The sequence below is a fragment of the Balaenoptera physalus genome (assembly GCF_965194825.1).
Source record: "Balaenoptera physalus genome assembly, chromosome: 1".
In the NCBI taxonomy this organism is placed as follows: domain Eukaryota; kingdom Metazoa; phylum Chordata; class Mammalia; order Artiodactyla; family Balaenopteridae; genus Balaenoptera; species Balaenoptera physalus.
This window is the reverse complement of record NC_138882.1, coordinates 48190508-48204194: the sequence shown is the minus strand read 5'-3', so window position 1 is coordinate 48204194 and position 13687 is coordinate 48190508. Positions and strand designations below refer to the sequence as shown.

Below are 13687 nucleotides of genomic sequence, written 5' to 3'. Positions count from 1 at the left end.
GAACTTAGTAGACAGTGTCAAGCAGAGGGATGACATTGTTGCTGTACATTTTGGAAAGATCACTGGGGCAGCTGAGTGGAGGAGAGTTTGAAGGTGGGTTAGACAAGAGGCAGGATGAGATCGTTCAGGAGGCAGTTGAAATAACTGAGGGGAAGTCATAGAGCTCTGAGGAAGTAGGAGTGGTGAGGGGGAAGATTCTCCCAGTCTGTGAGGTCAAGAATCACCCGCCAATTCTGTTGCTTGTCCCTCCCAACCATAGTTACACCTCGCTGTAACGGGTTGTGGAAACTTGAGCTGCCAGGTAGATGACCCCAAAGAAATGTCAAGGTGGTAGGCCCATGAGATACTGCAAAATTTTAGGATAAAACAGATTTGATGGCACCGTGTGGCAGCAGCTCAGGTTTCCTCACAGAATCCCATCCAAAAGAAAACTCACATAAATTAAAATTATGGGCTTGGGTAGAACTGATATCAAACACTTATTGGCCTGTTTCATCAAGCCTGGACTGCAGCATATATGGAACTAGGGATTCAGTCAGAGATTCCAGCAACATTCAGGAGAACCTCTTTTTTTTTTTTTTTTTTAATTATTTATTTATTTATTTATTTTGGCTGTGTTGGGTCTTCGTTTCTGCACGAGGTCTTTCTCCAGTTGCGGCGAGCGGGGGCCACTCTTCATCGCGATGCGCGGGCTTCTTACTATCGCGGCCTCTCTTGTTGAGGAGCACAGGCTCCAGACGCACAGGCTCAGTAATTGTGGCGCACGGGCCTAGTTGCTCCGCGGCATGTGGGATCTTCCCAGACCAGGGCTCGAACCCGTGTCCCCTGCATTGGCAGGCAGATTCTCAACCACTGCGCCACCAGGGAAGCCCCCAGGAGAACCTCTTTAAAACCGGATTTTTCTGTGGAGTGTCATCGTCACCCCGAGAGACCAATATTGTCTGTGTTGTTATCCTGACAGGTTTGCTTTGTGATCCAATGAGCCCCAAAGAATAAAAGACCCTCTAAGGGTAAAAAATAAATAAATAAATAAACCCTCCCCAGTGGAGAGTTTAGTGATTTTGCTTAGTGTTCTGAAAAAGGCAATGAAACTAACAGGGCCTTTAAAGAGAAAGTGAGAGCGTGGGGAGAGAGGCTGGATGGGAACTGTCAAACATTTACTGTGTGACAGGCACTATGCCAGGTTTTTCGTGGTGGAAGATCATTTAAGTCTTTTAAAGGTCCTATAAAGTAAGTTTTATTATTATTAGTGTTATTAAAATTTATTTATTTTACTTTATTTTTGGCTGCATTGGGTCTTCATTGCTGTGTGCGGGCTTTCTCTAGTTGTGGCGAGCGGGGGCTACTCTTCATTGTGGCGCACGGGCTCAGTAGTTGTGGCTCGCGGGCTCTAGAGCGCAGGCTCAGTAGTTGTGGCGCACGGGCTTAGCTGCTCCGCGGCACGTGGGATCTTCCTGAACCAGGGCCCGAACTCGTGCTCCCTGCATTGGCAGGCGGAATCTTAACCACTGCACCACTAGGGAAGCCCCAAGTTTTATTATTTTTATTATTTTATTTCACAGAGGAGTAAACGGAAGCTCAGGGAGTTTAATACTGTCCCACCGATCACACAGTAAGTTGTGGAGGCAGGATTCTAACTGAGGTCTCTGTCTCCAGTGTTCCTGCTGTTTTCGAGAAGCTCATGCTGCCTCCCCATGGACATTCTGTCCCCAAGCTTGCTTCACTTTCCCTGCATCTTGTAGCACCCTAAATTCTGGAATTCTCCCCTGTCCGCAGGTGAAGGACTGATCCACTGGATCAACATTTTTTTTGTAGTGCTGTTTCTACTCTGTTCGCTCTCCTGAGTCCCAGAGCAATAACAATTTAATCTCTCTAGTTGTAATAAACTTCTGCAGTCAAATGCTATCACTGCACCTGACCTTGAGTTTGAATTGACTAAGGACCACTCAGACCTTTTCAAACCAAATGGGTCTGGCCAGGTGCCCTTCATGCTGACATTAGTGTCAGATTGTTTATGGGCGAAACATACCTGAACAAATGTGACCACATTTCATATTGGAAATAAACTAATATCTAGCCAGATTCCCACTGTTTCAGGCCAGAATGAAGTCTTACATCATTTCATAACAGCTGGAATTCATCCCTCAAATAGCAAAGCACACCTTGGCCTCTCTAAACCCTGAAGCCCAGCCAGTTCCTAAAGGTCTTCTAATAGAAAACAGCAAGAGATTTGCTAAGGGTTGTTCAGAAAGCAGAATTCGGAGTTGATGCTGACGTTAGGGACGAGCTGAGTTGGGCAGACACCTTGAGCAGTATTCAGTCCCTATGACCTTCGGCCTTCATCTTTTCAGAGCAGGAGCTGTTGCCTCTAACAGGAAAACAGAAATCCAAGCTTCATCTTGCTGAACTAAAGAGTCCAGAGGCTTAAACTGGGCTGTTCAAAACCCAATAATGAGGCTAGTGCTCTCAGAATTTCTTCTAGATTATTTCTAATTTAAAATAAGCCTTTCAAATGCACAGCATACTATTTGCTCTGGGCAGGTGAAAATGGAAATTAGTTAAAGTTACAGAAGGGCCTGCATATGTTCAAGGAGATCTAACCACAGCTTTTTCCTCTGTTAACTCCTTTCTTGTTTCCTAAAATAGAACAGCCTGGCAGTATGGATGAAGAGGGGCTGATCTTATTGGAGCAGAAGCTTTTCCGAGCCAAGGCCCAGATCAACAGTCAGCTGCGGCCGTTAATGTCAAAGCTGGAGGAGAGGGCAAGCTCTCAGAGGGGACACCTCCATTCGCTGGAGACAAGCATAGATGGGATTCTGGCTGATGTGAAGAACCTGGAGAACATTAGGGACAACCTGCCCCCAGGCTGCTACAATACCCAGGCTCTTGAGCAGCACTGAAGCTGCCTTCGCGATTTCTCAACTGAGGTTCTTGGGATAGAGACCTCAGGCTCAGGAGCCATCTCATGTGGGTGGGGTGGGATGGGGACATGTGAACATGTTGAATGGGTGCGCTCAGGTCAACTGAGCCTGGTCCCGTCCTTGAGACCTTGGCCAGATAAATGTCTTATTGTATCAGTGTGATGCTCTTTGCTTCCTGGTTCAGGGTAATGAGGCAAATGGCACTGGGTATGAGACTCATCAAGGGCCTGGACCCCAGAGGGTAGACTGGATGGAAGGACAAACTGCACAGGCAGATGTTTGTCTCAGAGTAGTCATAAACCGAGTCGTGGAGTATGGACAAGTGCTGCTGGGTTGTAGACAGCTTATCCTTTGAGTAATGTGACCAAAGGGAAAATCTTTTGACTTTGCCCACACCTAAAATTCTTCCTAACGTCAGAACAGAGAGTGAATCCCAGTCATGCTGTGGTCAGTAAAATCCTATTGCCTCATGGTGTCCAACGTGTTCTTGTTGATCAAAGTTCTTCCCACTTATCACCCAGGCCATACACACTTACTCCACTTTCAAGCTGGAGGAAGTGAGCAGTGACGGAGTGAGGAGCTGTAAGGCTGGCCCCTTTGGAGCGTTGGTACCCCGCCACCTTCGAGTTCTTCTGGGCCTGGAAGTGACCTCCTTTCCCCTGATGATGGCAGGCAACTTAGAGACTACGTTTTTATGAAAGCATTTCCTATCAGCCAAGCAAACATTGGGAAAGTATTTACTTTGGGGTTTCAAAGTGATGTAAAAATGTAGCTTGGGCACTGAAAGAGGTGCAATTATCCAAGATTTATTAGTCCTAATTCAATGCCATTTTTCAAACACTAAAAATTATATGCCTCTATGTGGTTTGTTCTCTCTCTTCTGATACCAGACGATGTTCCTACTTATACTTGAGCTGGGTAGAGTCCATCCTTCCTTCCTTCCATCCATCCTTACAACATATATTTATTGTACCTATTGTGTGCCAGGGGCTGGGGTACAGTGGTGTCATTGTCTCTGTCCTCATAGAGTTGATTGAATAGTGAGGAAGACAAACCTTGAAAAAAATTTAAACTTACAAATCCTGTTCATCACAAGTGGTGTTTATTGCAATAACCCCATGGTTTGCAACCTGTTTTTCTCAACAGAACATGTGTTGCAAGACATCCCACGGGGGCACTTGGATTTCGGTAAATAGCTGAAATGGCTCTGGGTTGTGCACACTTCTTTGCATTTCAGCTGTCACTCTGCCCCTTTCCTCCACTGATTGCAACACATTGTTGAGTCATAACACCAGTGGGAATTTCTGGAAAAATCAGAAGCACTTCCAACCTCGGCTCAGAAGGCTTTGGTGCTGCCTCACCTCTGTATTTCCTTGGCTTTTCATGGACATGTTTTTAAATAAAGAACAATTCTTAGATGCCTGTGGCCAGTTTCTAATTTGTTAAACTCTAAGCTTAAGGTGTAGGTACCAAAGCAATGAAAACAAAGAATGCTTCAGAAACAGCAATGAACCCTAGAATTAACATCTGTAATTCCTTTTTCTGAGCATTTTGTTTTGCCCTTTCCAACCATGTGCACACTTTATGAGATTTAACTGGTGCTGTCTTCTAAGCATAAAGGAGGATTTATTTCTGGAACAACCTGAGCAGGGTGGGGGTGATAATCAATATTTTTGTCTTTTTTTGCATCAGCTCTAAAATAAAGGTAAAATCAACAGTTTGTGGTACATTATCCTGCGTTTTAATAAACTAAAATTTAATAAATTAAGATCCTGAATTGGCCATCTACCCAAGTGGCTGAGGAAAGGATTCTGCTTCTGCCTACACTGACCCCCCCCTCCCCAAATTCTGACTGATCTGATCACTATGCTTTACCTTCTCTGAAAGTGCATTTTTAATACTGCCTTGGAATACGCAATCACATATGTTACAAATTCGCTTACATTAACTACTATCTCACACAGACCTAAAAATATACATAACTCCCTCACGACAGACTTTCTTCTTGCTCTCATGGCATACTGGATGTGGAGAAAGTTGGCACAGTAGCCCTCCACATAGTCATTTCCAGAGGCCCTACCACCATGTGACTTCTCAGGTTGCCCTCTGCACCATCTCCATTCCAGGGGGTGGAGAGGAAAAAAGACATGGAAGACGGAGACACATGGAAGGTCTTTGTGGGCCAGGCCTGGGAGGCGCTGCACATCACTTTCTCTCACATTCTGTGGTCAAGAACCCAGTATTATTATGACCACATCTTACTGGCAAGGGATCTAGGAAATACAGTCCCTTGGCAGGAAGACACTTCTCTGACAATTCTATACTGTGAAAGGGGGGCATGCATCATGAGCGAATGGCTATCTGCCGCTGCCAAGTATAGAATTAGGTAGTAGCAACTCTAGAGAACTTGGTGGGGGATCCCATTAGTTAATAGCCAAGATGCATGTAATCATAAAAGGATTCCTCAGTGGGATAGACTGTTAAGGAAGTCATAAAAATGTCTTCCCTGACAAACAGGAAATGATCCCGGAGTAGGGATGGGGAGTGGAAAAGTGACTCATGTGACTCTCTTAGTATAATAATGATTCCCTCAGTTCTGAGGATGTGGCAGACTGTCCCTAAGAAGAAAGAAGGGGCATGTGACTTAGAAATAGCCTACGCAGGACTTAGACTCTGTTACCAGTCTTGACCTGACCCTGCCAAGTTAAGGGTACTTTCCTTCCTATTTCTTATCAGTATTTATGATTTGTAGTGGCAACTCTCTTGTGCTTCTCCTCTGAGAGTTGTCTGATTAATTGTGCCACTGGTAAGCTATCACACGTATCATCATCTACTTTGGCCCATGGGGATTTCTGTTTGGAGAGGTGGGTAGAAATGAAACTGCCCATAGACTGTAACATCTTAGCAGATGTATTTCTTTCTTTTTTTTTTTTTTTAACATCTTTATTGGAGTATAATTGCTTTACAATGGTGTGTTAGTTTCTGCTGTATATAACAAAGTGAATCAGCTATATGCACACGTATATCCCCATAACCCCTCCCTCTTGCATCTCCCTCCCACCCTCCTTATCCCACACCTCTATATGGTTGCAAAGCACAGAGCTGATCTCCCTGTGCTATGCAGCTGCTTCCCACTAGCTATCGATTTTATATTTGGTAGTGTATATATGTCAATGTTACTCTCTCACTTCGTCCCAGCTTACCCATCCCCCTCCCCGTGTCCTCAAGTCCATTCTCTATGTCTATGTCTTTATTCCTGTCCTGCCCCTAGGTTCATCAGAACCTTTTTTTTTTTTTTTTTTTTTAGATTCCATACATATGTGTTAGCATACAGTATTTGTTTTTCTCTTTCTGACTTACTTCACTCTGTATGACAGACTCTAGGTCCATCCACCTCTCTACAAATAACTCAATTTCATTTCTTTTTATGGCTGAGTAATATTCCATTGTATATATGTGCGACATCTTCTTTATCCATTCATCTGTTGACGGACACTTAGGTTGCTTCCACATCGTGGCTATTGTAAATAGTGCTGCAATGAACATTGTGGTACATGTCCCTTTTTGAATTATGGTTTTCTCAGGGTATATGCCCAGTAGTGGGATTGCTGGGTCATATGGTAGTTCTATTTGTAGTTTTTAAGGAACTTCCATACTGTTCTCCATAGTGGCTGTATCAATTTACATTCCCACCAACAGTGCAAGGGGGTTCCCTTTTCTCCACACCCTCTCCAGCATTTATTTTGTTTGTTGATTTTTTGATGATGGCTATTCTAACTGGTGTGAGGTGATGCCTCACTGTAGTTTTGATTTGCATTTCTCTAATGATTAGTGATGTTGAGCATCTTTTCATGTGTTTGTTGGCAATCTGTATATCTTCTTTGGAGAAATGTCTATTTAGGTCTTCTGCTCATTTTTGGATTGGGTTGTTTGTTTTTTTGATATTGAGCTGAATGAGCTGCTTGTATAATTTGGAGATTAATCCTTTGTCAGTTGCTTCGTTTGCAAATATTTTCTCCCATTCTGAGGGTTGTCTTTTCATCTTGTTTACGGTTTCCTTTGCTGTGCAAAAGGTTTTAACTTTCATTAGGTCGCATTTGTTAGTTTTTGTTTTACTTCCATTTCTCTAGGAGGTGGGTCAAAAAGGATCTTGCTGTGATTTATGTCAAAGAGTGCTCTTCGGGTTTCCCTGGTGGCGCAGTGGTTGAGAATCTGCCTGCCAATGCAGGGGACACGGGTTCGAGCCCTGGTCTGGGAAGATCCCACATGCCGCGGAGCAACTAGGCCTGTGAGCCACAATTACTGAGCCTGCGCGTCTGGAGCCTGTGCTCCGCAACAAGAGAGGCCGCGACAGTGAGAGGCCCGTGCACCGCGATGAAGAGTGGCCCCCGCTCGCCACAACCAAAGAGAGCCCTTGCACAGAAACGGAGACCCAACACAGCCAAAAAAAAAAAAAAACTCTTAAAAAAAAAAAAAGTGCTCTTCCTATGTTTTCCTCTGAGTTTTATAGTGTCTGGCCTTACATTTAGGTCTTTAATCCATTTTGAGTTTGTTTTTGTGTATGGTGTTAGGAAGTGTTCTAATTTCATTCTTTTACATGTAGCTGTCCAGTTTTCCCAGCACCATTTATTGAAGAGGCTCTTTTTTCTCCATTGTATACTCTTGCCATCTTTATCAAAGATAAGGTGACAATATGTGCATGGGTTTATCTCTGGGCCTTCTATCCTGTTCCATTGATCTATATTTCTGTTTTTGTGCCAGTGCCATACTGTCTTGATTACTGTAGCTTTGTAGTATAGTCTGAAGTCCAGGAGCCTGATTCCTCCAGCTCCATTTTTCTTAAGATTGCTTTGGCTATTCTGGGTCTTTTGTGTTTCCATACAAATTGCGCAATTTTTTGTTCTAGTTCTGTGAAAAATGCCATTGGTGGTTTGATAGGGATTGCATTGAATCTGTAGATTGCTTTGGGTAGTATAGTTCTTTTCACACTGTTGATTCTTCCAATCCAAGAACATGGTATTTCTCTCCATCTGTTTGTATCATCTTTAATTTCTTTAGCAGATGCATTTCTGATCTGATCCCAGGATGTGATTTCTTTTTTTCAGTACTCTTGGGAGGCTGGACGAAAGGGTGAGATGATACTCAGTAATGTCCAATGTTTGGACCAAGTCTCAAGGGCCAGGAATATGTTTATCTTTCCTTTTTTAATGTTTTATATGGTCATGGGAATGTTGTGGATTCTTGCTGTGGTTCAATTTTCCCACCTGGAAAGCAGAGGTTAGATTTTTTTTTTCTCTGCTTCCCTTATACTGTGGGCTACATGGAACTTCCTAGGAAATTCCAAGATCTGAAGTTTACTTATGGGTCATAAGGGAAAAAATGTGCTCTGTATATGTATGTTAAGTCATAGGTAGTGTATATATTTTATAAGTTAGTATGAGTAAGCAAAATAAACTAGTGTTTATACCCAATTTTAAACAAGAGCACATCATTACGTAGTCTCAGGAGAGAAGGAAAAAAGTGTTTAGCTTTGCGAGTAAAATAGCAAACATAAATACGACATAAATTTATAAGGCATATCAAGCACCATCGTGATATGCCACCAAACCCACATGGATGCACACAAAGCTGACTAATCTCAGTCTTAAACAAAAAAAGATACTAAGAACCAAAATAATTTAAAAAAAAAACCACACGACTCATCTGACAAACAAGTAGCTAAGCCTTAAATGAGGTGGCCGAATGGGGAATTGTTATTTGACCTACTGAATCATGGCTGATATTAGCTAATGACTATCATTATTTACACCTAAGCCCATGCATAATGTATGTCATGACTAAAAATTAAATACAAACTAATAGTCACAGCAGGATTGAACAATTAACTTATTCATTTTTTGCTTGTTTACTTTACCAAACAAAACCAACTGTGAGTTTAACAATTTCTATCTTACTTAAGATCTTTCATGTCAAGAAGCAAGTTATTCAAGTTTTTAATTTTCACAAATACATTTTTATGTCACAAAGCACTAATTTCATTAAGGATCCAAAGCTAACCAATACCAGACTATGCAGATTAGGTAGAACCTAAGATTTGATTTTTTTTAAAAACTGAGAAAACTTAGGCACAATTGACAAATTTGCTAATTACTCTTCCCTCCTTATGGGTGTGGTTGTATATACTTTCATATTACACATGCTGCATCAGCTAAACCAGGCAGAGAATCTCCTGCTCTAAGAGCATGCTTAACAACTGTTGGCTTCTGTCAAGTAAGACTGTGAAGAAAAAGTGGTTAATTCTGCAACTCACAGAGAAGATTCTAGGCCAAGACACGAGACTAGTAGCATCATCTTATTTATTAACGTAATTGAAACATTTTGCTGATAAAACTTTTGTCTGTGACTATTCTAGCAACAAAATTTTACTCAAAATATTTCACTGTGAGATGGGGTTGCAACTTGAATGTAGTTTTTATTAATGTTTGATTTCCAAAGCAAATCTTGTTCTCAAAATGGCAGATTCAGGGACCAAAAAGTGATTCAAAAAAGCTTCCCCCTCCCCATGCCAATCCTTGAGACTGCTTGGATCAAGCTGAGGTCTGGGCCCCAGACCTAGACTGAAGGCGGAGGGAAAGAGTGTAACTCATTCCTAACTGACTGTTACAGGCTAATAGGACATTCCAAACATACACAACAAAGAAACCACGTGAAGAATCGCGTTTACTGGGCAGCTATAGGAAGGCGCAGACCAAATGAAGTGGACAAGCACATTCATCATCTTTACCACGATGCTATTCCTAAGGTGTCCAAATTGGATGAACTACAAAATCGATCCCTGTTTCCATCCTTCCCATCTCACCTGCCCGCTTTCCTGCCGTAGCCTTCGGAGAGATCCTGAGCTTTTCATATTCTACTGATTTATTTTTGCATTATACTTTTGATGAATAAAATATAACATGCTTCTCTCTCTTAGTCCTCTAGAGAGAGAGAGAGAGTCTGGGGGAACAGATTCGGGCTATTAAAATACAAGTCATTTCTCCCTGTAATTCTCTGCCTTTTGCTGTAGTTTGGTTATGGAGTCTTGCTTTCAATTTAATTAGAACATCATGTTCTTTTATTCTTTCTGAGAAGCTGAAGCATGAGACAAGGGAACGTTGGAGGAAGGTTGGCCAAGCTGGGACAGGAAGAACAGCGTCTCTAGAAGCTCTAGTTCTGGGTTTCAGGCACTTCAGTAAGAGACTTTCCTCCCCTGTTCCCATGTACATTCAAGGAAAGTGAAAGCAAGAAGGCCCCAGAGGCTGCCTGGGGTTAGGGAAGGGGGGTGGCAAATGAGGTACCAGCTAGCAGCACAGACCCCTGCCCCTAAAGGGCCATTCCTTGAGAAGAGAGTCATTGACACAAAGGGTTTCCCTACTGCCTGTTCTTACGTATCAGCCACGTTCATAAAAGTGGGAGGGACATTTTTATCGGTAGGCAGGAAATGAGGCTCCAGACTCCTCTTGACACAATCTTTCTAGCCCATGTCCGTCTCACGATCTCTGAGCCTTTGGGTTGGCCATTTTGGGAAGGAGCAGGACCTGAGTGGAAGTTGCGGTCTCAAGGTCATCCTGTTGGCACCTGGGGCACTACTTCAAACTCTGAATCATTTCTCTGGTGTTGGCCTTGGCTGGGTCACAGTCATCGTGTCCTGCCCTGGACTGAGAGAGGGGCTCTGATCTCCCCCTAGCAAGTGAAGAATGGGGCAGGGCAGGAAATGGACAATTCCATCCAAAAGGGGAGTCACTTTTCCTGGTATTAAAGAAAAGCTATTTTAACATGATCCTTGTGATTCACCAAGATAGAATCTGTCCCATTTCATTCCTAGAAATCTACTTCTATGCCCCCATTCTTTTCCTCAGCTCATCTCACTCTCCCTACAAGCATGCCTTCCGCCCCCCCTCGCCCTCCCTCCCCGAATGCCGAGAGCCAGCCCTGTTTCCTCTCATGGGTCGTGGACTAAATGGGGCTTGACCACAGAGCCCAGCAAAGGAAAAGTGGACCAAAGAGACAAAAGACAGCTGGTCTTTCTCAGATCTGCTCACATGGATCTTCAGAATAAACTCTATCCATAAACTCCATATCCTTGAAAATGCGTATTCTCCCAGGGAATCCATCTCCCTGATTTTCTTTGTTTCGTTTCCTGGCTTGCACCTGTCTTGCCTAGACAAAGATACTTCTGTCACTCTCTCTCCAGCACTAATGCAATCTTGAGCGCTTTCTGGGTCTTTGCCTTCCACAAAGCAATCCTTTCTTGGATTCAGATTTCCTCCAAGCTGTTGCCATCTCCAGCTACCGGTTTCTAAGGGAAACCTAACTACAGCCTTCCTCACCATCACATTCTCCCCCAGGACTAGCAAACACAAGGCCATATACAGGGAGCACCTGAGACAAACATAACTTAAGAGAAAGACGCCAGGTAAAGGCTGAAAACTACATCTTACCTGGCCAGTATCATGGGGAACCAGAGGATCAGAGACCATGGGGTGTGATGACCTAAGGGGTCAGGGAGACGTTAGTCTTTTGCCAGACTCTACACTTGCTGTGTGACCTTGGGTCAGCCATTTAATCCAGTGGATCTCTGCTCCCTCATCCTTTAAAGGAAGGGTTGGATCAACAAATCTCTAAAGAACTTTCCAGTTTATGATTCCATGACCCTTAGCCAAACACTGAGACCCAAGCATAGGATCTCACTTCTGTCCTTTGGAGATTATTTCCATAATGCAAGAGGAACAGCACCTCCCCCACCCCAGCTTGCTACTCTTCTGTTGAATTTAGTTTCTTTCCCTGGAGGCTATTGAAGGATGTTACAGATGTGAAATGTGTGGTGAAGAACATTGTTTCTGGTGTCAGATCCTAGCCGGCCCCTTCTGGGACAGAGCTGGTACTAGATTTTGAAAAAATTATCCTACTGTTCAGCGACCATTCCTCAAAGAACCAAAAACCCAAGAGCCAGAGACTGGATGAGGGACACAGAATACAAGACAGTAATTTCCTTTTGGTTCTTTAAGCAGGTTGTGAACGAGGCCTGAACAACTAGAACAGAGTCTGTCAAAACTATTTCCAGGGCAGCAGAGGAAGGTGGGAAATTAGGGAGAAAAGGGGTGAAACACTTTAGCTGCTCTTGACACTCCCCCGAGATCTCTGTTCTGTGAGCCCACCCCCGCCAGGCAGCGATGACTGTGGCTGCTGGGCTCAGCACAAGACGTAATCATAACCCAGGAACAAGGCTGAGGCTCTGCTTCTCAAGAAGGAACTAACCTCAGGCGCCGCCTGTGTTACCAAGCTAGAGTGGGTGAGAATCACCGGTTCCCATCAGGGAAACTAACTGCTTTCTCCTAGGTCATCCTGGACTGACATTATGACAGAAGCATTTCCCAGCCAAACAGGCAATAAGTAATTCCAGTCAGCAAAGATCTCTAGGGTTGAGTGAATTCCTAGCATATTTTATTTCAGAAATAACTGCATTATTAGGATTTGGCCTTGCGTACGTGATTCTTCTCAAATGCAAGAATGCGGCTAAGTATGGCCTCCAAGGGCTTTGATGGTGATCTGAAGGTCCGTTGGTAATGCCCGGGCTGGCAGGGAACAACCCACACTCTGTCATCAGTCACAGCCCAAATAAGTAACCGTACAGATGCCACCAAGAAAGGAGAAGCGACCGGCTCTGTGTGATCACAGGCCCATCAGGAACGTGGTCTTCTGAAACTAAGGAAATGGGCTTAAATCCTTCTGAGAAACCCTACTATTCCCAGACTTGCATCCCAGGTTTCAGAACATGAATGTCTCAATCTCGACCCCAGACTGTGGTGTGTGTGGGCAGCAGAGGGGAGAAAGTGGGTAGGTGGGTGATGGTGTTGGGAAAGTGGAGGTGGGTCGGCCTCGTTCACCGGCTGTAGCCTGCACACACCTTCTGAGAGCTGAGGCTGGCTGCGGTATCCTATCAAAACGGAAGGAATACCACAGTAATGCAACAAGACTACAAACATAAAGAACCACGGACACTGATTGGATCCAAGTTCTCTGAGGAGTGAACAACAACAACACAAAAAAAAAAAAAAAAAAGAAAGAAAGAAAGAAAAATAGCCCTTTGTGGTAAAGGGCATGCTGGGAAGGCGAGGGCCGGAGCCGCCTCCCCAGAGCATGCTGGGAGACGGACACCCGCGCATCTCCGAGGACCGCACTTCCCCCACCCCTACCCCCTCACCCACCCCCAACCCGGAGACTAGAGGAAAGTTTGTCCGAAGATGACTGCGGAGTGGGGTATGCTGTGGTTCTCTGCAGGTCCTCCACACTGTGGGGGGTTGAGTCAGCAAGTGGGGACAACAGTCAAGATGAGATGGAGGAACAGAGAGGCAGGAGAGAAATGGGACGGACAGAGGCTGCAGGGGCCAGTGTGTTGGTGGAGGACGAGGGGAGATCGGAGCAGGGGGCCCTGGGGCTGCTAGCCCGAGGTGTTGATGTACAGCTGGCTCTTAAGAATGTAGTCGATGACAGGCTGGGACAGGTAATCCACGACATGGCCGTCCCCATGCTGCAGGGCCAACCTGGATGAGAAGAGACAGTAATCAGATGACATCCTTTCCTGAAGCAAGGCCAGAGGACAGGCCAGCCCATTCCCTTTCGGGGAAAAGGTTTACCCAACACCCCATTACCAGTCTTTGCTTAGGCTAAATACACGGCATCCCTATCAGGAAAAGCCCTCTTGCCCCCATAATTAACCTCCCCCA

At 44.4% G+C, this 13687-nt stretch overlaps 2 protein-coding genes across 5 annotated transcripts in view; one reads left to right on the top strand and one right to left on the bottom strand.

The window, feature by feature from the left end:
- LAMC2 (laminin subunit gamma 2) overlaps nt 1-4339 on the top strand; it is a 60777-nt gene extending 56438 nt beyond the window's left edge. The window contains exon 23 of the mRNA XM_082472759.1: nt 2647-4339. Coding sequence (XP_082328885.1) covers nt 2647-2900 — 254 coding nt within the window. The 3' untranslated portion in view covers nt 2901-4339. The remainder of the gene's footprint in view (nt 1-2646) is intronic.
- Nucleotides 4340-6229: 1890 nt separating this feature from the next.
- NMNAT2 (nicotinamide nucleotide adenylyltransferase 2) overlaps nt 6230-13687 on the bottom strand; it is a 210666-nt gene continuing 203208 nt past the window's right edge. For all 4 annotated transcript variants that reach the window (XM_082473575.1, XM_082473573.1, XM_082473576.1 and 1 more), the window contains one exon: nt 6230-13504. In XM_082473575.1, coding sequence (XP_082329701.1) covers nt 13402-13504 — 103 coding nt within the window. In that variant the 3' untranslated portion in view covers nt 6230-13401. The remainder of the gene's footprint in view (nt 13505-13687) is intronic.